This window comes from Oncorhynchus keta, chromosome 28, assembly GCF_023373465.1.
Source record: "Oncorhynchus keta strain PuntledgeMale-10-30-2019 chromosome 28, Oket_V2, whole genome shotgun sequence".
Taxonomy (NCBI): domain Eukaryota; kingdom Metazoa; phylum Chordata; class Actinopteri; order Salmoniformes; family Salmonidae; genus Oncorhynchus; species Oncorhynchus keta.
The window spans coordinates 65,755,607-65,778,677 of NC_068448.1; the positions used below are offsets into that span (position 1 = coordinate 65,755,607).

General features: G+C 48.7%; 2 protein-coding genes across 5 annotated transcripts; both read left to right on the forward strand.

Annotated features, from left to right (window-relative positions):
• Nucleotides 1-7,152: 7,152 nt before the first annotated feature.
• Nucleotides 7,153-14,659, forward strand: LOC118360522 (protein PRRC2C-like). Of its 3 annotated transcripts, XM_052483632.1 has the most exons (12): nt 7,153-7,319; nt 8,259-9,026; nt 9,206-9,355; nt 9,543-9,605; nt 9,769-9,976; nt 10,087-11,415; nt 11,557-11,810; nt 11,950-12,109; nt 12,195-12,306; nt 12,760-12,880; nt 13,047-13,263; nt 13,490-14,659. In XM_052483632.1, the coding sequence occupies exons 2-12, from the start codon at nt 8,916-8,918 to the stop codon at nt 13,642-13,644; spliced, it is 2,880 nt and encodes a 959-aa protein (XP_052339592.1). In that variant the 5' UTR covers nt 7,153-7,319; nt 8,259-8,915; the 3' UTR covers nt 13,645-14,659. The 3 variants fall into 3 exon arrangements, with proteins under 3 accessions (XP_052339592.1, XP_052339593.1, XP_052339594.1); XM_052483633.1 differs by lacking the exon at nt 9,543-9,605; XM_052483634.1 differs by lacking the exon at nt 9,543-9,605 and having other exon boundaries at nt 9,913-9,976.
• A 535-nt stretch (nt 14,660-15,194) lies between these two features.
• Nucleotides 15,195-18,878, forward strand: LOC118360523 (claudin-11-like). 2 transcript variants are annotated; one of them, XM_035739766.2, is made up of 4 exons: nt 15,195-15,375; nt 15,467-15,700; nt 15,986-16,150; nt 16,533-18,878. In XM_035739766.2, the coding sequence occupies exons 2-4, from the start codon at nt 15,475-15,477 to the stop codon at nt 16,817-16,819; spliced, it is 678 nt and encodes a 225-aa protein (XP_035595659.1). In that variant the 5' UTR covers nt 15,195-15,375; nt 15,467-15,474; the 3' UTR covers nt 16,820-18,878. The 2 variants fall into 2 exon arrangements, with proteins under 2 accessions (XP_035595659.1, XP_035595660.1); XM_035739767.2 differs by having other exon boundaries at nt 15,492-15,700.
• The last annotated feature ends 4,193 nt before the right edge of the window (nt 18,879-23,071 follow it).

A 23,071-nucleotide genomic window follows, 5' to 3' on the forward strand; every position in this document is an offset into this window, starting at 1 on the left:
GATTATGTGTAACTCTGTGTTGTTGTTTTTGTCGGACTGCTTTGCTTTATCTTGGCCAGGTCGCAGTTGTCAATGAGAACTTGTTCTCAACTGGCCTACCTGGTTAAATAGTGTGAAAATAGTGTGCAACATCTCTCACTACAGCAGGTATGATGGTGTGTGTGTGTCTCTCACCCGTCTCAAGCTCCTCCTGGTCTGCAGCTCCTGCTTTTGCTTAAGCCTCACCTCCTCCAGACTCAGACACATACTAAACCCACACACACTATTTTATGAAATCCACCTCAGTCTCATGTAAGCTATAACAATTAGTTGTACCATGGTGCACCCTTGTGGCTATAAACAGAACTATAGCAGATACATCTACTGACAGACAGACACAGTACTGTCTCCAGACAGTGCTCCACCGAGGAAGAGCAAGATGGTTGCAATGAAGCATGTTGCGGTGAAGGATACTACTCCCACAGATCTGGGTTCAAATACTAATTCAATTACTTTCACTTATATTAATTAAGTAAGTATTTACATATATATTTTGGGGAAATAAAGTAGTTGAATATTGGAATGTTTTTGGAAATACACCTGGAAAGTATTGGCATGTCTTTGAAAATACTCAAATCCACAGAGTATTTTCAAATACAAATACTCCCATCCATTTGAACCCATGTCCTAGGTGTATTTGAAGGTAAGGTATTTGGAAGTAATTATTTGAAAATATTTTCAAATAGTAGGTTATTTATAGAAGTTGTTTGAAAATACAGGCCTCCAGAGTGGCTCAGTGCGCCATCTCTCAAACCAGGATCTCTAAGGCACTGCATCGCAGTGATAGCTGTGCCACTGGAGATCCTGGTTCGAGTCCAGGCTCTGTTGCAGCCGGCCTCGACCAGGAGACCCACGGCAATTGGCCCAGCATCGTCCGGGTTAGGGGAGGGTTTGGCCGACAGGGATGTTCTTGTCCCATCGAGCTCTAGCAACTCCTGTGGTGGGCCGGGTGCAGTGCACGCTGACACAGTCGCCAGGTGTACGGTGTTTCCTCCGACACATTGGTGCGGCTGGCTTCCGGGTGAAGTGGGCATTGTGTCAAGAAGCAGAGCGGCTTGGCTGGATTGTGTTTTGGAGGACGCACAGTTCTCAACTTTCGCCTCTCCCGAGTCAGTACGGGAGTTGCAGCAATGAGACAAGACTGTAACTACCAATTGGATACCACGAAAAATAAATACTTTCAAATGCTTCCAACAGAAGTAGTTGATTTTGGCCACACAAATTCAGAACATATTGTACATTTAGCAAATTCCTAACATATCATAAGAATTGCAATTTGTTGTGGCTAACATTAGCTAGGTGGCCAACAGTACATTTTTCATAGGAAATGGATAATGGACATCCACAAATTAATACATACAAAACGTAACAACATATCACACTAAATGAAGTGTCGCTACTTTACGTACAGAATAATACCAAATGCTCTGAGACCAGGTTGAGCTTTAATGGCTAGCCACTGGTGAAAACAAATGGAAATATGCGTAGTATTAATCACAATTTTCCAACACCATTTTGGGATTTTCAGATCATTTAGGAAATTGCATACCCTTGGCTGAACGCTGTGTGCAACATCCAAATTTGTAAAAAAAAAAATCTGAAAATGGTGGTGAAAATGTTTGTTTAATTTTTTTTCAATAATTAAATATGCCGGCTCGCCCCAAAAAGTTAGTTAAGGAGGAAAATTATGCCTTTGCAGCCTGAATGGATTATGCTTTACGTAACGAGCCGGTCAACGGGGGACATGAGTGTATTATAGGGAATGCACATCAATCTGAGATGATAGTGCAGATTTTAGCGTCCACTATAGGCTGCCTTGGCTACATGCCAGTAAATCATCAAGTTTTATAGGCTTTTGGCAACACTACTCTGAAATTCCAATGACAATTGTCTAAAGGACAATTTGTAACATGTACTAATAATAATATAATATATAATTTGGTGGGTGCTTCTATTTGTCCTATTTCACACAAGTGTGTATTAATATGCATGTATGAATTGGAATTTTTCGCATATCCAACTATAAAGGGGTAACAGGATCTGGTGAGGGAACAGTTTGACATAACACCTGTGTGCCTGCGGTTGGTAGCTAGGATTATACAACGGGCTTCAGATGGCTTGGAGCTGAAGACTGAGGTATTCCCAGCCACCAGCTGTAGCCCTACACATGCAAATAACTATTCATATAGGGCTGGAGTACTGAGGTATCGGAGTTATATAATAGGACATGGGTGTACCTTGTCAGCTCGGGGGTTTGAACTCGCAACCTTCCGGTTACTAGTCCAATGCTCTAACCACTAGGCTACACTGCCGCCCCTTTGATAATTAGCCTGATATTCAGTGGAGTGTTTGTGGTTGTGTGGTCCCAAGTCTAAGATTAAGGGTCTCTTTTCCTAGTTTCAAATTATAAATATTCAACATTGGACATGCTGTCAATGAAGCATGATTTGTGCCATGCTTAAAACAACTTAACTCAGAACTGCAAAATCTGACTTTAGTGAGTTCAAGACAATTGGGAACTCTGGAAAAACAAGCTACGGCTGGAAAAATACCTTTTGAACTTTCATCCAACTCGGAATTGTAAATCGGGAACTCTGGCCTCTTTCTAGAGCTACGACCTGAAGATTGCTGACGTCATCATGATTCTGTAACGGCGTTCTTCGTTTGTCGAAAGAGAGTCGCAGCTCATGATCTTTAATGAAGGAAAACGGAACGATACATGAAATAACTATTACAAAATACAAAAACAACAAATGGAACGTGAAATCTAATTATAGCCGATCTGGTGAAACTACACAGAGACAGGAACAATCACCCACCAAATACAAAGCGAAACCAGGCTACCTAAATATGGTTCCCAATCAGAGACAACGAGAATCACCTGACTCTGATTGAGAACCGCCTCAGGCAGCCAAGCCTATACAACACCCCTAATCAGCCGCGATCCCAAATACTACAAACCCCAATACGAACATACACTATAACATAAACCCATGTCACACCCTGGCCTGATCAAATAATTAAAGAAAACACAAAATACTAAGACCAAGGCGTGACAGAACCCCCCCCTAAGGTGCGGACTCCCGGACGCACCTCAAAACCATAGGGAGGGTCCGGGTGGGCGTCTGTCCATGGAGGCGGTTCCGGCTCGGGACGTGGACCCCACTCCATTAATGTCCTAGTTCCTCACCTTCGCGTCCTTGGATAATCCACCCTCGCCGCCGACCATGGCCTAATAGTCCTCACCCAGAACCCCACAGAACTGAGGAGCAGCTCGTGACTGAGGGGCATCTCGGGACTGAGGGACAGCTCGGGACTGAGGGGCAGCTCGGGACTGAGGGGCAGCCCGGAACTGAGGGGTAGCCCGGAACTGAGGGGAAGCCCAGTACTGAGAGAAAGCCAGTACTGAGAGGAAGCCCAGTACTGAGAGGAAGCTCAGGCAGGTAGTAGGCTCCGGTAGATCCTGGCTGGCTGGCGGATCTGGAAGATCCTGGCTGGCTGGCGGATCTGGAATATTCTGGTTGACTAGCAGATCTGGAAGAGACTGGTTGACTGGCAGATCTGGAAGAGACTGGTTGACTGGCAGATCTGGAAGAGACTGGTTGACTGGCAGATCTGGAAGAATCTGGTTGACTGGCAGATCTAGAAGATCATGGCTGACTGGCGGATCTAGCTGCTCTATGCAGACTGACAGCTCCTTGCAGACTGGCAGCTCTGGCTGCTTCGAACAGACTGACAGCTTTGACTGCTCCATGCAGGCTGACAGCTCTGGCTGCTTCATACAGACTGACAGCTCTGGCTGCTTCATACAGACTGACAGCTCTGACTGCTCCATGCAGGCTGACAGCACCCTGCAGACTGGTAGCTCCTTGCAGACTGACAGCTCTGGCTGCGTCATGCAGACTGACAGCTCTGACTGCTCCATGCAGGCTGACAGCACCCTGCAGACTGGCAGCTCTTTGCAGACTGACAGCTCTTTGCAGACTGACAGCTCTGGCTGCTTCATGCAGACTGACAGCACCTTGCAGACTGACAGCTCCCTGCAGACTGGCAGCTCAGGCTGCTCCGAACAGGCAGGAGGCTCCGGCAGCGCTGTAGAGGAGGAAGGCTCTGATAGCGCTGAACAGGCGGGAGACTCCGACAGCGCAGGAGGGAAGGAAGGCTCTGGCTGTGCTGAACAGGCGAGAGACTCCGACAGCGCAGGAGGGAAGGAAGGCTCTGGCTGTGCTGAACAGGCGAGGCGCACAGAAGGCCTGGTGCGTGGTGCTGGAACTGGTGCTACAGGATTGAGGACACGCACAGGAAGCCTGGTGCGGGGAGCTGCTACCGGAGGACTGGTGTGTGGCGGTGGCTCTGGATAGACCGGACCGTGCAGGCGCACTGGAGCTCTTGAGCACCGAGCCTGCCCAGGCTTACCTGGCTCGATGCCCACTCTAGCCCAGCCAATACGAAGGACTGGTATGTGCCGCACCGGGCTATGCACCCGCACTGGAAACACCGTGCGCTCCATAGCATAACACGGTGCCTGCCCGGTCTCTCTAGCCCACCGGTAAGCACAGGGAGTTTGCACAGGTCTCCTACCTGGCATAGCCATACTCCCTTTAAGCCCCCCCCCAATAATTTTTTGGGGCTGCTTTTCGGGCTTCCATCCGCGTCGCCGTGCTGCCTCCTCATACCAGCGCCTCTCCGCTTTAGCCACCTCTAGTTCTTCCTTGGGACGGCGATATTCTCCCGGCTGCGCCCAGGGTCCTTTTCCGTCTAATATCATCTCCCAAGACCAGAAGTCCTTATATTGCTGCTCCTCACAATTAACAGGGAGATTAGGCTCAGGTCTGACTCCTGACTCAGCCACTCTCTCTCTGCGCCCTCCCCCAATAAATATTTGGGGGTTACTTGCGGTTTTCGCTCTGCGCCGCCGTGTCTTTCTTTTTGACTCCATTCGCCTATAGCCCTCTTCGCATTGCTCCAGCGAATCCCAGGTGGGCTCCTGCACTCTCTCTGGATCGGCCACCCACCTGTCTATTTCTTCCCACGTCGTATACTCCATGCCATTGCTGTCCATAACGTCCTCCTTTTTCTGCTCCTGCTGTCGCTGCCTGTAACCACGCCACTCGGTCCATGTGTGGTGGGTGATTCTGTAACGGCGTTCTTCGTTGGTCGAAAGAGAGTCGGACCGAAATGCATTGTGGTTGTTACTCATGATCTTTATTGAAGGAAAACGGAACGATACATGAAATAACTATTACAAAATACAAAAACAACAAACGGAACGTGAAATCTAATTACAGCCGGTCTGGTGAAACTACACAGAGACAGGAACAATCACCCACCAAATACAAAGCGAAACCAGGCTACCTAAATATGGTTCCCAATCAGAGACAACGAGAATCACCTGACTCTGATTGAGAACCACCTCAGGCAGCCAAGCCTATACAACACCCCTAATCAGCCGCGATCCCAAATACTACAAACCCCAATACGAACATGCAATATAACATAAACCCATGTCACACCCTGGCCTGATCAAATAATTAAAGAAAACACAAAATACTAAGACCAAGGCGTGACAGATTCAACCTTTTTTTTAGTTCCCAGTTGTCTTGAAAGCACCATAAATCCAGAGAATTCCAGACTTTGATGACAAAGTTTGATGACAAAATCTGTCCAAGAAGGACCACTGCACCACCTTCCTGTTCAAGTGAGCACAACACAACAAGGTGAGTCCAAAAATGTATTGTATGCTGCTGCTGCATAAATGATGTAATATGCCAGGGAGATATGTATACTGTAGCTTAGAAAGTAATTCTAAGTGTATGTTGTGTAGTAAGCTGTGCCTCACCCTAATAATTTGGTCTATTTTCCCCTCTTAATTGCGCCTACTGATCTAACTTGGTGGTGCACATGTAGCCAATAACCTGTTTTTGAGGATTTTAATCATTGAATATTGTGAGAGCGTTCATTGTCTGCTTATATGTTCGATTTATTTATTCTACGGTTCTGACTTGGTGTACAGGTAGAACACTGTAAGAACGGCCTATATTCTGAATTATGCCGCCGTACATTTCAAAAGTGCTGAACAAATGGTTGTATTGACTACAGTACGTCCGTCCTAGCTCGCTCATTAATGTCTTAATCGAAATTACGGATTGCCAATTTGTAAGTCGCTCTGGATAAGAGCGTCTGCTAAATGACTTAAATGTAAATGTAAATGCCTCTTATCTGCATGTTGTCCCCTTATACCATAGTTTGTACATCTCCATTGTCAGTAGAAACCACATTTCTTGAAGCAAGTCAGCCATATCAGCTATGTTTTTTTAAAGGCAGTAAATGAGACTGAATGAACTGTTTCGCTGCCAGACAAGGCTCCGCTGATAGCCAGGTGTAGCAGTGGCATACTGCAATTAATGTATTGTTTAGTGTTGTGTTGTGGCTTTGCTGGTATGCATCACACTTTTTTTCCCCCACCAAGACTTACATGCTTAAATCGCCACTGACCCTAACTGATACATAACCTTAAATACATTTTTTTTTCATTAATTTGTATGATAAGGCCATTTTTACATTGTGGATGTGATAACTAGTGGAAACCACGGCTTGTAGACAGTGGAATGGAATCCTATGCAGCGCGAAGCCTGCCAGGGCAAATTATGTTCCATCGTTCTACGATGTTCAGATTACTGACCTGTTGGAATCGCCAAAAGATCCTAGACCTTGTAGTGAGATCTAGACAGAATATACGTTTTTTTGTTGCCTCTATTCATAAACAAGGAGAAATGTGTATCCACCAAAGAGAAAGATGGGTGGAGAGAGAGATGCCGCGTTCAAAACAACTGGTAACTCGGAAATCCCCGACTTCAGTGCGTTCAAAACAACTGGGAACTCGGAAAAAACGAGCTCCGATTGGGGAAAATCGATTTGAATGGTCATCCAACTCGGAATTCCATTTTGGGCACTTGGGTCTCATACTGGAGCTCCGACTTTCCGACCTGAAGATCACTGACGTCATGATTTGATCTCGTATTTTATTCCGATTGCCCAGTTGTTTTGAACACTTCAAAAGAGGGAATGGGGCGGGGGACCACACATAATTTGTGTGCAGTCCTCCTGCACTGTGCGTGGTGCTGTGCTGTCTCGCCCCTCTCTCTCTGTCTGAGCGTCACAGTTCTACGCTACAGTAGGTTGCTCTCTCTCCATTCCTCCCATCTGGCGGACTGACTGGCCCATCGCAGTCGTCTCTCTGGTCGCCCTGAGCAGTCTGCCGACACACAGACCCCTGGCAGGTATGAAGGGATGGAGGTAGTGAAGGGAGCACAGGGGGGGGACCCTACGGTTCGTAAGTTATTTATATTAATCATAAACTCACATAAGCGTCTCTGGAATATTCGTAGCATATGTTTCACACTCGTGTTTGAAGCATCCGCGTTTGACTAAGATACTGTACTTTCTTTAGCAGGTTTATCACAAGCGAGGCAAAGGCATACATATAATTTATCGGGGCTGATGTTGTGACGCGCTTCTGTACAATACACTTTCTGCGCTCTCCCATACCAGGAAGTGGGGCGCGCAAGGTGTCTCGAGCACGCCCCCTTTACCCTACTGACTCATTTGCAATGTTGTCCTGAAACGCAGATCAGCCTTCCTTCTGTGACAGAAGGAGGAGCCTATAGATAAACTAACATGCGTTTTCTCTTCGCTGATGGACAGAGAGAATAGATTTGGCTTCATGCGTCACAGCTGGTTTGGGGTAGGCCTAGGTATGTAGGCTACTCTTGGTGGTTTTGGATAGAACATTTCACCACAGCCACATTTTTAATTGGTTGGAATTTTCTTGGCAGGATATTTGTTGACAAAATAGGCTATGCATCATTATCATAAACATGATTAAAGGCAAGGCACAATAGTCTCCGGCAGCTTGAGAAGCACTCTCAAGTCTAGACCCAGATGTTTGCATCTGTCGTGCTTGGGTGACACCTGCTGATGCCATGGTCCCCATATATCTCCATTATAAATGAAGTCTTAGGATTAGTGAGTTTTACCATTACTTTGGTACAACAACTTGAAGTGCGTATGTCTAATGTTTAACGGTCTGTGGAAAGATTTTGACAACGGTACCTGATTTCTCTAACGGTGGTTAACTACTTACAATGTGGTCAATCATGAACTACATTGTAAAACAGAGACAGCAGTCTGATACTGTGTGTGTGTGTGTCCTCCTGCAGTGTGCTGAAACCTAGAGGGATGGAGACAGACCCTGCCTTGGAGACATGCACTGAGAGCAGAGCAGAGACAGGGGGAGAGGAGACACGAGAGGGACCTATCACAAGGCCCAGCCCCCTGTCCCCCAATAGGTCTACAGCTGCTCTCACTCCTACAGCACTCACCTCTACTCCCCCTCAGCTTACTTCCTCCTGCCCTCCTAAACTCACCCCTGCCCCCAATCCCTCTTCTAGTACACTCATCCTCACCCCTACATTCACACCCTTTTCCTCCTCTACACCCACCCCCAATCCACCTAAACTGACCCCCACCCCCTCATCCCCCCCCACACTCACCCATAAAACACCCCCTACCCTCACCTCTACAGTACTCAACCCCACCCCAACATTTACACCTACTGCTCCCTCACTTACTCCCAACCCCCTCACCTCTAAAATACTCACCCCCAGACTTACTCTCCCCACACTCACACCCACTCTACCTATACTCAAGCATTCCTCGTCTCCCTCCCCTACTAAACTCACTCACAAACCTGCTCCTCTCCCCCTCACTCCCCCACCCTCACCCCTACTGCCCCTCTACTCACCCACTCTCCCTCCCCTCCCTCCCCCACTGTATCTGCCATCCCTTCTCTGCCCCCCTCTGTAACCCATGGCAAAATGTCCTTTGCTCCTGGGTCTTCCTTCTTCCTGACCAATGGGAATGCAAGGCCACCCACCACGCCCACCTCTCCACCAATCACGCCTTTCCATACCCCAGCCAGCAGACAGGTAGGTAACTGACCAAATAGAAAATAAAACAAAAGCAGCACACTATGTAACCAGCCACACACACTCTCGCATACTCACACAGACAACCATGTCCCTTCCTGGATCAATTGGTTTACATTCCTTTAACCAAGAGTACAGTATTCAAAATACCCTCCTAAAAATAACTCTCCCTTTTTCAGGTTCCTCTTCCTCGCCCCCTGGGTACGCCCACTCTGGTGCAAGCAAATCAGAGCATCTCGCCTGTTAGACCGAGGGTATCCCAGCAGGCCTTGCTCCTGGGTCGGAGTCCTTGTTCGAGCCGAGACCAGATGCTGCTCAGGGCCCAGATGGTAACAACACACACACCAACAACTCTCAGTCCTACTTCTACCAACTTCAAAATCGTGAAACTTAACCCCGAGACTGGCCTTTTTCAAGCTTCCTCAGTTCAACATTCCTATCTTTCTCTCTCTTTCTTGCTCTCTTTTTATGTCTGTATTCTGTCTGTCTATCTGTCTGTATCTCTCTCATTCTTAGCTGATTTTCACCTCTACGGTACGGCCTGTCTCTTCCTCTTCCTCTCACCCTGCCTCCGCTCAGGTGAGCAGTTCAGCAGGTGTGTGTTAGGTGTGTGAGAGGCCACTAGTGTAGATTGTGATTGCCTCACAAGTTTAACTACACTCCCTCTCCCTCTCAAACCCCACTCTCTCCCTCTTTCTTTTCCTCCCCTCTCCCCCGCTCTCCTTCCCTCCCTCCCCCTTAGCTCCAGAGTCTAACCCTGCGCCCCTCTTCTCCCGGCACTCTCACAATTCCCCCCTCTTTACGTCTCAAACCTCCCTACTCCTCCCTCTCTCCTATCTCTCGTCCCCTTACACCCCTTTTCCCCCCTCTCCGGCCACGCACCCAGCCCAGTTCCATGGCAACAGACAGACAGACCCCACCTACCCGGCGCCTCTCAGTCCCGCCTCCAAGTGAGTCATAAACATGTGATAAGAGTAGAATGTTCAGGGAGAATGATGTGTGATTTATAGTGTGTCCAATAAAACCATTAAATCCCTCGCTCTTTTTCTCTTCTCTCCAGCTCTCTACACTTCTGTGCGTTCTGTCCCTCTGAGACCCAGACTTCATTCTCCAAACGGCCACAGAGTGGTGCCCTCGAGACACAGCCCCGCCATGCGACCATTTGCTGCTGCTGCTGCCCATCAGGCCCTACCCATCAGACAGTGTACAGTACCAGCCACCAGTCTGTCATCTCAAAGCCCGCCCACACAGTCCACCCCTGGCCAATCGCAGCTCAACTCAGGCTCTAGGCCCCTTCCCTTGGGTTCTTCCTGTTTTGATCGGTTACCGCCGGCATCAAGGCAGCTGCAAATGATTGCCCTCTCCGCTGGCTCCACCAGCCGCTTCAGCAGCCAAACACGGCCTGCAGCCAACACACACACCCCAGCTTCTGTCCAATCAAAGTGCCTGGTTCTTGAGTCCCCACCTCCTCAGCTCGATGCCCAACCACAGAGGACTTCTGACCACACCTCTCCCCCTCCCACCTCCTCCATCCACAAAGCCAACTCACCCCTACCATACCCCCATTATCAGGCCAGACACATTCAGTCAAAAGGAGAAGTGGGTAGACAGGGAGTAAGGGAGGAGAGAGAGCGGGTGGGGGGAGAGGAAGAAAAGATGGGGGAAATTGAAGAGGGGCAGAGGGATAAAGAGAGGGTGGCAGGAGAGAGAAAGGTAACAGGAGAGAAAATAGGTATTGTTGAGAAGAGAGCAGAGGGAGAGAAGGAGGACCAGAGAGATAAAGAGGAGGACCAGAGAGATGGAGAGAAGGAGGACCAGAGAGATAGAGAGAAGGAGGACCAGAGAGATAGAGAGAAGGAGGACCAGAGAGATAGAGAGAAGGAGGACCAAAGAGATAGAGAGAGGGTGGGAGAGAAGGGATTGCTGACAAGAAAGGAGAAAGGAGAGGCTGGAGGAGAGGAAGAATGGATGGAGAGAGGTAAACAATATGAGAGACTGAGACTGATGACAGGAATAGAGGAGGACGGGGAGGAAAGGATGAAGATAGAGCGAGAGGAGCAGAGAGAAAGGATGGATGTAGAGGAGGAAGAGCCGGGACAGAAAGATGCGATGAAAGGAGAGAAGGAGGTGGGGACTACCACTGACGAGGACAGTCCGATAGACCCTCACCCCAATGCAGACCCGGCTACTCAGAATCACATACACTTTGATGCCCCCTCACACACACCTCATAACCCCACCACTCAGAACGACCACCCCCTCCCCTCAGGTTACTCCATAGACCTCCAGAGACCATTGGACTGTCCCATAGAGCGACCCCCAGACCTACCCCACAAGGACCAAGAGGACTTCTGTGAGAACATGTCCACTCAGTCTGACAACCACTCAGGTACCAGGGTCTCTCTGCTGTCCTCCTGTCCCGCACACCATTTCCTTTAGCCTTGGCCTATTAATGAACTCGAAACTAACTTTTGAAACACTAATGTAACAAGTGTTGTGAACTCTTCCTCCTCTCTCTTCCTCCCCCCAGTCTTGTCCAGTCTCTCCTCTCAGTCTCCCCCTGCCTCACCCTGCCTCACCCCTCCATCTGACTTCCCTCCTCCTCTCCTGCCTGTTAGCCCCTCCCACTCAGAGACCCTCAGCCTATCACAGAGCCGTACTGAGACCCTTAGCCTATCAGAGCGCGAGCCTTGGACACAGAGGGTGTGGCCAGAGGGCGGGAGGCGTGTCTTAACTCACCTGGTGGAGGGCTTCGTCATACAAGAGGGTCTGCAGGCGTTCCCGGTAAACACACACACACACACACATTTTAGAGTAAAATACTTCTTCCTACATGGGATATAGCTGATGTCTAGTTGGTGTCATATACTTATACATTAACAGTATATATAACCTGTGTGCGTGCGTGTATGTACCTGTGCAGGTGAACCGCTCATCTCTGTTGTTGGGAGGGCAGGAGGGTGTCTCCCAGAATGGGAACACAGAGGGAGCGGAGTTATTACCATTGACAGACACACCAGAGCCACCGGAACATTCCAGCGAATCAGAACGAGTGGGTGTGGCCACAGATGACCCGCTGACAGGTAAGCCACCTTAATCTCCTGTTTCTGAATCAATATTTGATTCAATATTCAGTTAAATTCTCCCTCTGAATCCAAACTTCACTAGGTACCAGAGAGAGACAGAGGGGGGTGTTACAGTGTGAGTCTTGTGGGAAGAGAGGCCATGCCCACTCCTTCCACCGCTCCAAAAGATACTGCTCCACTTCCTGTGCCCGCAGGTGAGTCACACTCCCTCCCATAGGCCGAACACAGAAAGGAAGACCATGACAGATGAGGTATTCTCTCTGTCTAGATATAGTCTATTTACTAAAGGTGTACAGTACACGCATTCATAAACACACCCTCACACACAGGATGTGGTCAGGTGTTGGTGCTCAGACAGGATGTGAGATATGAGAAAATTTTAACCCCAGAGTGCTCAGAGAAAGGACACATCATCTCTCTCTCCTCTCTCTCTCTCTCTCTCTCTCTCTCTCTCTCTCTCTCTCTCTCTCTCTCTCTCTCTCTCTCTCTCTCTCTCTCTCTCTCTCTCTCTCTCTCTCTCTCTCTCTCTCTCTCTCTCTCTCTCTCTCTCTCTCTCTCTCTCTCTCTCTCTCTCTCTCTCTCTCTCTCTCTCTCTCTCTCTCTCTCTCTCTCTCTCTCTCTCTCTCTCTCTCTCTCTCTCTCTCTAGGCTTAATGTAGGGATGTCTAAACGTCTGCGTGCTCTGAGTGCAGGCAGCCAGCCAGAGGGGCGGCGCTCTGAGATAAACAAGGAGGAGTCTGTTCCTGGGAAGCCCCTCTTACTGCGACTGGTCAGTTACAGTTACAACTCAGACATTGCTTTTAACAAATAGGTCACTCACTCCACAGTGATACAGGTTTGATGCTTTATAACATGTTATAACCATTTATACGCCTTTATAATTCAAACCTCGCTGTTCACACATGTTCCATCTCCTGTAACATGATCTATTTTAGCCCCGCGAAATATGGAGCGCCCATCGCCGTGACTACGAAGGGGAAGAAGGGCATGCTGTTCCCATAACAACCAGGCTGGAGCGCAGAGCTGCACGGAGGGCAAGGAGGGCATCAGAGCCAGCGATGACCCCTAGTAACCCCACCGTGACCTCTACTGAACCCACACCTGCACAGTGGAGTGTAGAGCAAGTCTGGGACTTTATACACACACTGCCAGGTAAAACACATATACAAAAGGATACACATTCACCCATCTCCCTGCTGTAGGTTGTTGGCAGGTTATAACCTGTGTGTGTGTGTGTGTGTGTGTTTGTTTTAGATTGAGGAGAGGTTATAACCTATGAGTGTGTTGTTTTTAGGTTGTGGGGAGGTTATAATCTGTGTGTGTATGTTGCCTTTAGGTTATGGGGAGGTTATAACCTGTGTGTGTATGTTGTCTTTAGGTTGTGTGGATGTTGCAGAGGCGTTCCGTGTTCAGGAGATAGACGGCCAGGCCCTGCTGCTGCTCACTGAGGACCACCTGATGACCAGCATGAACATCAAACTGGGACCAGCGCTCAAGATCTGTGCCCACATCAACACACTCAGACACACATAGAGAGGGAGAGATGGAGGTGTGGTGGGACGGTGGGTGGAGGAGAATATAGAGAGGGGGAAAAAGGGAGGGGTGGTGGGACGGTCTAAGGCACTGCATCACAGTGCTTGAGGCGTCACGACAGACCCGGGTTCGTTCCCAGGCTGTGTCACAACCGGCCTTTGACCGGGAGTCCAATAGGGCGGCAAACAATTGGCCCAGCAATGTCCGGGTTAGGGGAGGGTTTGGCCGGCGGTGCTTTACTTGGCTCATCGTGCTCTAGGGACTCCTTATGGCGGGCCGAGCGCCTGCAAGCTGACTTCGGTAGTCAGTTGAACAGTGTTTTCTCCAACACATTGGTGCAACTGGCTTCCAGGTTCAGCGGGCGGGTGTTAAGAAACGCGGTTTGGTGGGTCATGTTTCGGAGGACGCATGACTTGACCTTTGTCTCTCCCGAGCCCTTTTTGGAGTTGCAGCAATGAGACAAGATTGTAATTGGATATCACGAAATTGGGAAGAAAAGGGGGTAAAAAACGAAAGAAAAAGTGAGGGAAAATAGTGATTGATAGACGGGAGAAAAGAGAGAGGCGAGCGGAGAAGGGGGGGAAACAAGAAATCAATTCAAGAGATTATCAACTGAGAGCAATCAGTGAGAGAGGTAGGGGGATTTTGTTATATTCTGTTGTGTCTATGTACATATTTTACAATGCAGTCTATTATTATTGGTTGTAAATCTTAAACATTTTCATGAAGGATTGTAATATACAGTATGTATTTGTCTGTTTGGTGATTATTTTAGAATGTGGTGTCACATGAAAACTGTCAAATCTGTTTTGATTTTACACAGCTGATACACAGATTTTTTTGTATCACTGTGTGGAAAATAAGGTCTTAACTAAAGAAATTATTACGTTTTATATATGATCTATATGGTCTTGTTTGTCTCATAACCATGTCGTTTTGTGAGATTTCTGAATTTCTTTCTCTTATCCTTCCTATTCAAACTCTGTAATAAATTAAATGAACTTTATTGCCTGGGTATTGGTATTGTGATATTTTGTAGTCACAAATTACCCATCTCACTACTAACTTCGGCCACCAGATGGAGTTGATCATTCAGGTTTGCTAGTAGATAGACTGCTGCTGCATTATTCGTGTGGAAACAATGATCAAGATAAATTAAATATGAATTACATAAAACACTATGCAGAATATTAATATCACTGATGCTCCTCTGGAGGACCATGTCTAAGTTCAGACATGACAACAATTCTGAAGCAGCACGGCCGTATTATTGCTAAATCAACCCGTGTTTATGCCAAATCAATCAGGAGCCAGAGGGAATTTCAACACTGCTGACGTTTGTTTTTAAGACTTAAACTGCATCATAAATCCTGAAGAACCACCCCCCCCCCCCACCCAGAAACACACAGCAGTTTACCATCTTAGCACCCATCGGTCTCTGGTTTACATTAGCCACCCCATACCTTCTTCTGATTGGCTGAAAGTTTGGTGTTTGAGACTTTTTTCCTGTACTATAAAACTCAATCTGAGCATTTCTCTGGAGTTCAGTCCTCCTCACACACCCCTCTCGCACGGTTGGTCCCAGGTGGAACGATAGAACTTAGAACCTCTCCGGAATGTATTAGTAATTTAATTAGTGATGAATTGGTTTTAATGCATTTATTCTCTCACATTTTACTTGGTTAATTTATTAGTTCATATTTTTTGACATTTTTCACAGACCTATTTTGGGTTAGTTCAGTTTTTTCCCTTGGATTTAAAAAAATAATTATCTTCTTTAAAAAGAAAGTGATTTATTTTTGATTGCGCATCCCTGTGATAGTGTGTTTCATGGCACATGTGTGCAGACAGCTGAGTGGGAGCGGGGCCAGCTTTGCAGGCTGGGTAGGTATCATCATCGCCACCGCCACCAATGACTGGGTGCGCACCTGCGACTACACTGTCACCACCTGTGTGCGCATGGACGAGCTGGGCGCGCGAGGCCTCTGGGCGGAGTGTGTCATCTCTCCCTCACTCTACCACTGTGTAACGCTCAACCATATTCTCACACTGCCAGGTGAGAGAGAGAGTGTGTGTGTGTGTGTGTGTGTGTGTGTGTGTGTGTGTGTGTGTGTGTGTGTGTGTGTGTGTGTGTGTGTGTGTGTGTGCAGATGGGCCACATCTGTAGCCAACCTGCAGACCTCAATAAAAGTAAGTCAATAAAGGCTTACTGAAAACTGTACATATCTCTTATGTTATTTCTGTGTTTTCAACTATTTATGAATGCAAAAGTCAACATTTAAAAAATGTTTACCGGCAGGTATCGCTGTGATCTCTCTCTACCTCTCCCCTCCCCCTCCAGCATACATCCAGACATGCCGTGCTCTGATGGTGTGTGCGTGCCTAATGGGGCTTCCTGCGATGGGGCTGGTGCTGATGTCCTTGCCCTGTGTCAGACTCGGAGATGAGATCCCCGCTACCAAACTACGCCACAGCATGGTCGGGGGTGCTCTCACCTTTATCGTGGGTAAGTGAGACACAAAGACACACACATTCCACATATACACAACTTAATGTTATCCTATATGGATTAATTATGCTGTGTGAGGCTATGGGATGATTTGGGACCGGATCATGGTTGTCAGTAGTTACCACAGCCACAAAGTCAACATTGGCTAAGGTTTAAAATCAGATTTTAAGAAGAGAAATTATAGAAATAGGCTTATGACTTTGTTGCTGTGGTAACTAGTAACGACCTCAGATCACCCTCTCTCCTCCTGCTTCCTGTGTGGGACAGGAAGTCCCTGTCAGCAGCCTTGTGACTGACAGACCCCGTTGGGGGACAAAAGCTGACTCAACTCTCTTTCTCTCCTTCCTCTCCCTCTTCCTCCTGCACTCTCTCTCCCCAGCTCTCTGTGGATTGGTGTCGACCATCTGGTTTCCTATTGGTGCTCACGCAGAGGAGGGTCTAATGTCATTCGGCATCTCACTGTACACCGGATGGGTCGGCTCCGCCCTCTGCCTCCTGGGGAGCTTCATGATTTTGTGTTGCTGCGGTGACGACCCCTCGGCAACCCCCCAAAGGCAGCAGAACAGCTACTATTACTCCAGACAGGCAGGGGGTGCCGACACGCCCATCAACCTTGACACTACTGCCGTAGTCACGGGCAACCACGCCAAGAGCGCACATGTGTAAGAATGTGCATTTGTGAGATTTGGAGTTCTAAGCCAACTGCATTGAAGACATATGCCAGATCTAACAACGCCTGCATAGTTATTTAACATACACTATATATACAAAAGTCTGTTAACCCCCCTTCAATTTAGTGGATTCAGCTATTTCAGCCACACCCGTTGCTAACAGGTGTGTATCAAATTGAGCACACAGCCATGCAATCTCCATAGACAAACACTGGCAGTAGACTGGCCTTACTGAAGAGCTCAGTGACTTTCAACGTGGCACCGTCACAGGATGCCCCCTTTCCAACAAGTCAGTTCATCAAATTTCTGTCCTACTAGAGCTGCCCCGGGCAACTGTAAGTGCAGTTATTGTGAAGTGGAAATGTCTAGGAGTAACAACGGCTCAGCCGCGAAGTGGTAGGCCACACAAGTTCACAGAACGGGACTGCCAAGTGCTGAAGCGGGTAAAAATCATCTGTCCTCGGTTGCAACACTCACTACCGAGTTCCAAACTGCCTCTGGAAGCAACGTCAGTACAAGAACTGTTAGTCTGGGAGCTTCCTGAAATGTGTTTCCATGGCCGAGCAGATGCACACAAGCCTAAGATCACCATGTGCAATGCCAAGCGTCGGCTGGAGTGGTGTAAAGCTCGCCGCCATTGGACTCTGGAGCAGTGTAAACTCGTTCTCTGGAGTGATGAATCACGCTTCACCATCTGGCAGTCCAATGGACAAATCAGGGTTTGGCTGATGCCAGGAGAACACTACATGCCCGAATGCCTAGTGCCAACTGTAAAGTTTGGTGGATGAGGAATAATGGTATGGGGCTGTTTTTCATGGTTCCAAAGAAAGGAAATCTTAATGCTACAGCATACAATGACATTCTAGACTATTCTGTGCTTCCAACTTTGTGGCAACAGTTTGGGGAAGGTCCTTTCCAGTTTCAGCATGACAATGCCCCCATGCACAAAGCGAGGTCCATACAGAAATGGTTTGTCGAGTTCGGTGTGGAAGAACTTAACTGACCTGCACAGAGCCCTGAACTCAACCCCATCGAACACCTTCGGGATGAATTGGAACGCACACTGCAAGCTAGACCTAATCACCCAACATCAGTGCCCGACCTAACTAATGCTCGTGGCTGAATGGAAGCAAGTCCCCGCAGCAATGTTCCAACATCTAGTGAAAAGCCTTCCCAGAAGAGTGGAGGCTGTTATATCAGCAAAGGGGGGACCAACTCCATATTAATGCCCATGATTTTGGAAGGAGATGTTTGACGAGCAGGTGTCCACATATGTTTGGTCATGTAGTGTATCAGCTAACCCCATTATATGATATTGCAATCTGGTGCCCAACTGCGCAGTCGATGACATAGCACCCAACTATTGGTTGATGCAATTCAATGTAGTCGGGCAGGAACTCGAACAGAAGGTAAAGAAGGGTGTAAACTGCAGAGAATTTATAATCCACCATCTGGACATTCACATGTCTGGCCTGACCATGACCTCATCCTGTCAATGGAGACTTCACATCCTCTCAGACAGGAATCTGGCCAGGTTGCACCGTCCTCCTCACCTTTTCCCTTCCTGTTTCCACTCTTTATCTCCACCACTGATGTTCTGTGTTCTAGTGTTCCAGTGTTGTAGTGTGGTGAGGGAAAACAGGCGTTCTCTCCGAATTATTCACTTTATTCAATGTTTTACTGACGGTTTATCAGGTAACAGCAAAACACAGATCACTGTCACTCCTTCTTCAGACATTACACTCTTCGACAATGAATATTTTCATTTTTGAATTATCATCTTATCAAACTCTAAAAATATTTTCAACCAACTCATCCATGCAACACCAGAGGTCTCAGAATATGAGGTATTATGCTTCCTCTAGTATAATTGATTGGTTGATTGATTTTATGCACAGCATGTTGGATGTATGTTAATAATGCAGTTTTAAATAAACAAATGTGTATGTTTGTGATAGTTACACTTTCCAACCAGAATATGGTTGGAAAGTGTAACCACTTCAATATGTAAGAGTAATCTCTGTAAAATGCAATAAAGTTTATTCATTCACTCACTCATTAATTAATCATCTCATCTGTCCATCCCCGGCATGATGATCCCCGGCTCTTCTCTCGTCCCTCTCTCGCTTCCCCTGAAATCGACCCTCTAGGCATTACTGTAGATCTAAGAGGATTGGATAGGTATCAATATTTTGCCCTTTGATAGTCCAGGTGGAATCATTGCCATATTGATCACCTGTCCTGTCCTCTCAGGTCTACTCAAGTGCCTTTGGTGTACATTGTAAGGGGCGGGGCTAGGGGTTGATGAGGGATTCAGGAGTCCTCTGCCCTTCCTCTCCTCTACACTCTTTCAAAAAAAGGTTCCAAAAGGGTTCTTCGGCTGTCCCCATAGGAGAACCCTTTTTGGCTCCAGGTTGAACTCTTGTGTGTTCCATGTAGAACCCTCTGTGGAAAGGGTTTTACATGGAACCCAAAAGAGTTCTACCTGGAACCAAAAGGGGTTCTTCAAATAGTTCTATCTACTGTATGGGGACAGCCGAATAACCATTTTAGGTTCTAGATAGTATTTTCCTTTCTAAGAATGTAGTACCCAGGAAGTGGGTGTGTTCCATTGCAGCAGTCACTCATAAGAGGAGCCCTCGGTTTCCTGTGGATCGGTGTAGCCCTGATTGGTTTGTCCCTGGATCTATGTAGCCTTGATTGGTTTGTCCCCTGGGTCTCTGAGGGCCGGAGTAGCAACCTGATTGATTCTGATACTGGGAGCAATCTTCATACTGGTTTTCATCCTGGTACTGGGATCTTGGCCATCTTGGTTCCCATCTTTATACTGGTTCTGATCCTGGTTTTGCTGTTGGTAGTGGTAGCCTTTCTCCGCGTACAGTCCTGGTAGCACCCCTCTTCCTGGTTGTCCTGGAGGTTAAGGTCATTGTCAGGGGAAAAGGTGTCATTGAGGTGACCGTCATAGCGCTGGTAGGTGCTAGCATGAGCCAGTCCCTCTCTGGTGCAGATCTCCAAGGAGCTGTTCCATATCCTATAGCAACCGTATAGCAGGATACCAAGAGAGACAGCCCATAATAATATCACATCCTATAGAAACTGTAGATTAGAGCAGCTAGAAAGAGGGGGGAGGAAGAAGAGGAGCAGAGGATGGATAGAAAAATAAGGGGAAAGAGATGCATGTGGGTGGAGGGAAAGAGGGGGGATGGAGGGAGAGAGGGGGGATGGAGGGAGAGATGGGGGATGGAGGGAGAGAGGGGGATGGAGGGACAGAGGGGGATGGAGGGAGGAGGGGGTGGGGGGAAAGAGGGGGATGGAGGGAGAGAGGGGGATGGAGGGAGAGAGGGGGATGGAGGGAGAGAGGGGGATGGAGGGAAAGAGGGGGTGGAGGGAGAGGGGGGTGGAGGAAAGAGGGGGATGGAGGGAGAGATGGGGGATGGAGGGAGAGAGGGGGGGTGGAGGGAGAGAGGGGGATGGAGGGAGAGAGGGGTTATAGAGGCAGAGAGGGGTGATGGAGAGAGACAGGGGGATGGAGGAGATGGAGGGAGAGGGGGTTATGGAGGGAGAGAGGGGGGATGGAGGGAGAGAGGGGGATAGAGGGAGAGAGGGGGATGGAGGGAGAGAGGGGGATGGAGGGGAGAGGGGGATGGAGGGAGAGAGGGGGATGTAGGGAGAGAGGAGGATGGAGGGAGAGAGGGGAGATGGAGGGAGGAGGGGGGAGAGAGAGGGGGAGGATGGAGGAAGAGAGGGGTTATAGAGGGAGAGAGGGGGATGGAGGGAGAGAGGGGGTGGAGGGAGAGAGGGGGATGGAGGGGAGAGAGGGGGATGGAGGGAGAGAGGGGGATGGAGGGAGAGAGGGGGGATGGAGGGAGAGAGGGGGATGGAGGGAGAGAGGGGATGGAGGGAGAGAGGGGAGATAGAGGGAGAGAGGGGGATGGAGGGAGAGAGGGGGATGGATGGAGGGGGAGAGAGAGGGGGATAGAGGGAGGAGGGGTTATAGAGGGAGAGAGGGGGATGGAGGGAGAGAGGGGGATGGAGGGAGAGAGGGGGATAGAGGGAGAGAGGGGAGAGAGGGAATGGAGGGAGAGAGGGGGATGGAGGGAGAGAGGGGGATGGAGGGAGAGAGGGGGGATGGAGGGAAAGAGGGGGATAGAGAGAGAGAGGGGGATAGATAGAGAGAGGGGGATAGAGAGAGAGGGGAGAGAGGGGGTTAGAGGGAGAGAGGGGGGAGAGGGGGATAGAGGGGGATGGAGGGAGGGAGGGGGGATAGAGGGGGATGGAGGGAGGGGAGGGTAGAGGGAGAGAGGGGGAGAGAGGGGGGATGGAGGAAGAGAGGGAGGATGTAGGGAGAGAGGGAGAGAGGGGATGGAGGGAGAGGGGGATGGAGGGAGAGAGGGGGGATAGAGGGAGAGAGGGAGGATGGAGGGAGAGAGGTAGAGAGGGGGATGGAGGGAGAGAGGGGGGATGGAGGGAGAGAAGGGGGATAGAGGGAGAGAGAGGGAATGAAGGGAGAGAGAGGGATGGAGGAAGCATTCTTCTCCACATGATCAAAGTGACAAGTGTAGAAGTGACACAGCATAACGTACCCAGAGTGCAACAGACAGCGATGCGTGCCCAGGTGAGAGGCTACAGTTTCAACATCAGGTAAGAGTTTAACAAGATGGATACCGCGGGGATGCACGGAACGCATGATGCCAAGTAGGGCAGGCTCCGACCACTCTCCAGCTGGCGCACAACCACCACCAGTAGGGTTGTAATGTTTCCCGCTACAATTCCTGAAACGGCGTCACTCTTTCCGGTCCCTCGCTCCACGCTGAAGATGACGGTGGCTCAGACGAGAAAGGAGAGGAGGAAGAGCAGGAGATGCAGTGTGTCACCATGAGACCGGAGGACGAGGTGGTATGGACTGAGTCGTTGGGAATCCCCAGGCAGACACGCAGGGTGGAGTAACCCCTACCCAGAACCCTCTTCAACAGCAAGGAAGGGCTGGTGTGGAAGCTACCCGACTTGTCAGATTCACTTGCAACACCACTTGATTGGTAGCTGGAGATATCAGGATCAAAGATCGGTGAGTCTGATCCTCCATCCAAGCTGGTCGTACAAACACACACACATACCCTCCCTCCCTCCCTCCCTCACTCACTCACTCACTCACTCACTCACTCACTCACTCACTCACTCACTCACTCACTCACTCACTCACTCACTCACTCACTCACTCACTCACCCCGGCCTCTTAGTGTCCCCAGGTGTTGCTGTACCAATCAGGTACCCGAGGATCAAATTCCAGCCAATGAAAAAGGCCGTACACTCCCCCACTGTGACGTAGCTATAGGTGAAGGCTGACTATTGTTTTAGGGACACGCATGACAAACTCTGCATAATACACACCTGGAGGAGAGACACACATTTGACCCAGGTTGAACACATACACGTCAAACTACGACAAACACAAATATGTATGTTTGTGTCCCTGGCCTGACAGTATAGAAGCCACAGCAGTGTGTGTGTGTGTGTGTGTGTGTGTGTGTGTGTGTGTGTGTGTGTGTGTGTGTGTGTGTGTGTGTGTGTGTGTGTGTGTGTGTGTGTGTGTGTGTGTGTGTGTGTGTGTGTGTGTGTGTGTGTGTGTGTGTGTGTGTGTGTGTGTGTGTGTGTGTGTGTGTGTGTGTGTGTGTGTGTGTGTGTGCGAGTGTCTGAACTGACAGTATAGAAGCCACAGCAGCAATGATGAAGGACAGGATCACTCCCAGCCCTGTCATCTCCTTGGCAACCACGTACATCCCCGTGCCAATGCAACTCCCTACCGACACCAGGTCAGCTGTCGTCAGGACCCTACCCAGCCCACCCACCTATGTGATATCATCGCTGAACTCTGACTCTGCCCCATCCCGCCAAAAGGTTTGGTCCTGAGCAGACGGGAGTACAGGCTGTAATGCACTGCCTAATGACACACACCTCAGCCATTCTGACATGGCGGTGGGAACAGGGGAGGGGTGTGTGTTTCCTCCTGGGTATTCATCCTTAATCATTATTTCCCTCGGCATCCGTACTATACGTTACTATTTATATTTTTGACAAATTTTACTTCACTACATTCCTAAAGCAAATAATGTATCTTTTACTCCATATATTTTCCCTGACACCCAAAAGTACTCATTACATTTTCTATGTTTAACAGGACAGGAAAATGGTCCAATTCACACACATATCAAGATAACATCGGTTATTCATTCTCCAAAACACCGTTATT

What these genes read in the sequence shown, in the direction of transcription:
- LOC118360522 (XM_052483632.1), top strand. Translation starts at nt 8,916, where the DNA reads ATGTCCTTTGCTCCTGGGTCTTCCTTCTTCCTGACCAATGGGAATGCA. An exon ending in CTCACCCTGCCTCCGCTCAG is followed by an intron (nt 9,606 to 9,768) that starts GTGAGCAGTTCA and finishes CCTCCCCCTTAG; the next exon opens with CTCCAGAGTCTAACCCTGCG. An exon ending in TCCACTTCCTGTGCCCGCAG is followed by an intron (nt 12,307 to 12,759) that starts GTGAGTCACACT and finishes CTCTCTCTCTAG; the next exon opens with GCTTAATGTAGGGATGTCTA.
- LOC118360523 (XM_035739766.2), top strand. Translation starts at nt 15,475, where the DNA reads ATGGCACATGTGTGCAGACAGCTGAGTGGGAGCGGGGCCAGCTTTGCA. An exon ending in CCATATTCTCACACTGCCAG is followed by an intron (nt 15,701 to 15,985) that starts GTGAGAGAGAGA and finishes CTCCCCCTCCAG; the next exon opens with CATACATCCAGACATGCCGT. An exon ending in TGCTCTCACCTTTATCGTGG is followed by an intron (nt 16,151 to 16,532) that starts GTAAGTGAGACA and finishes CTCTCTCCCCAG; the next exon opens with CTCTCTGTGGATTGGTGTCG.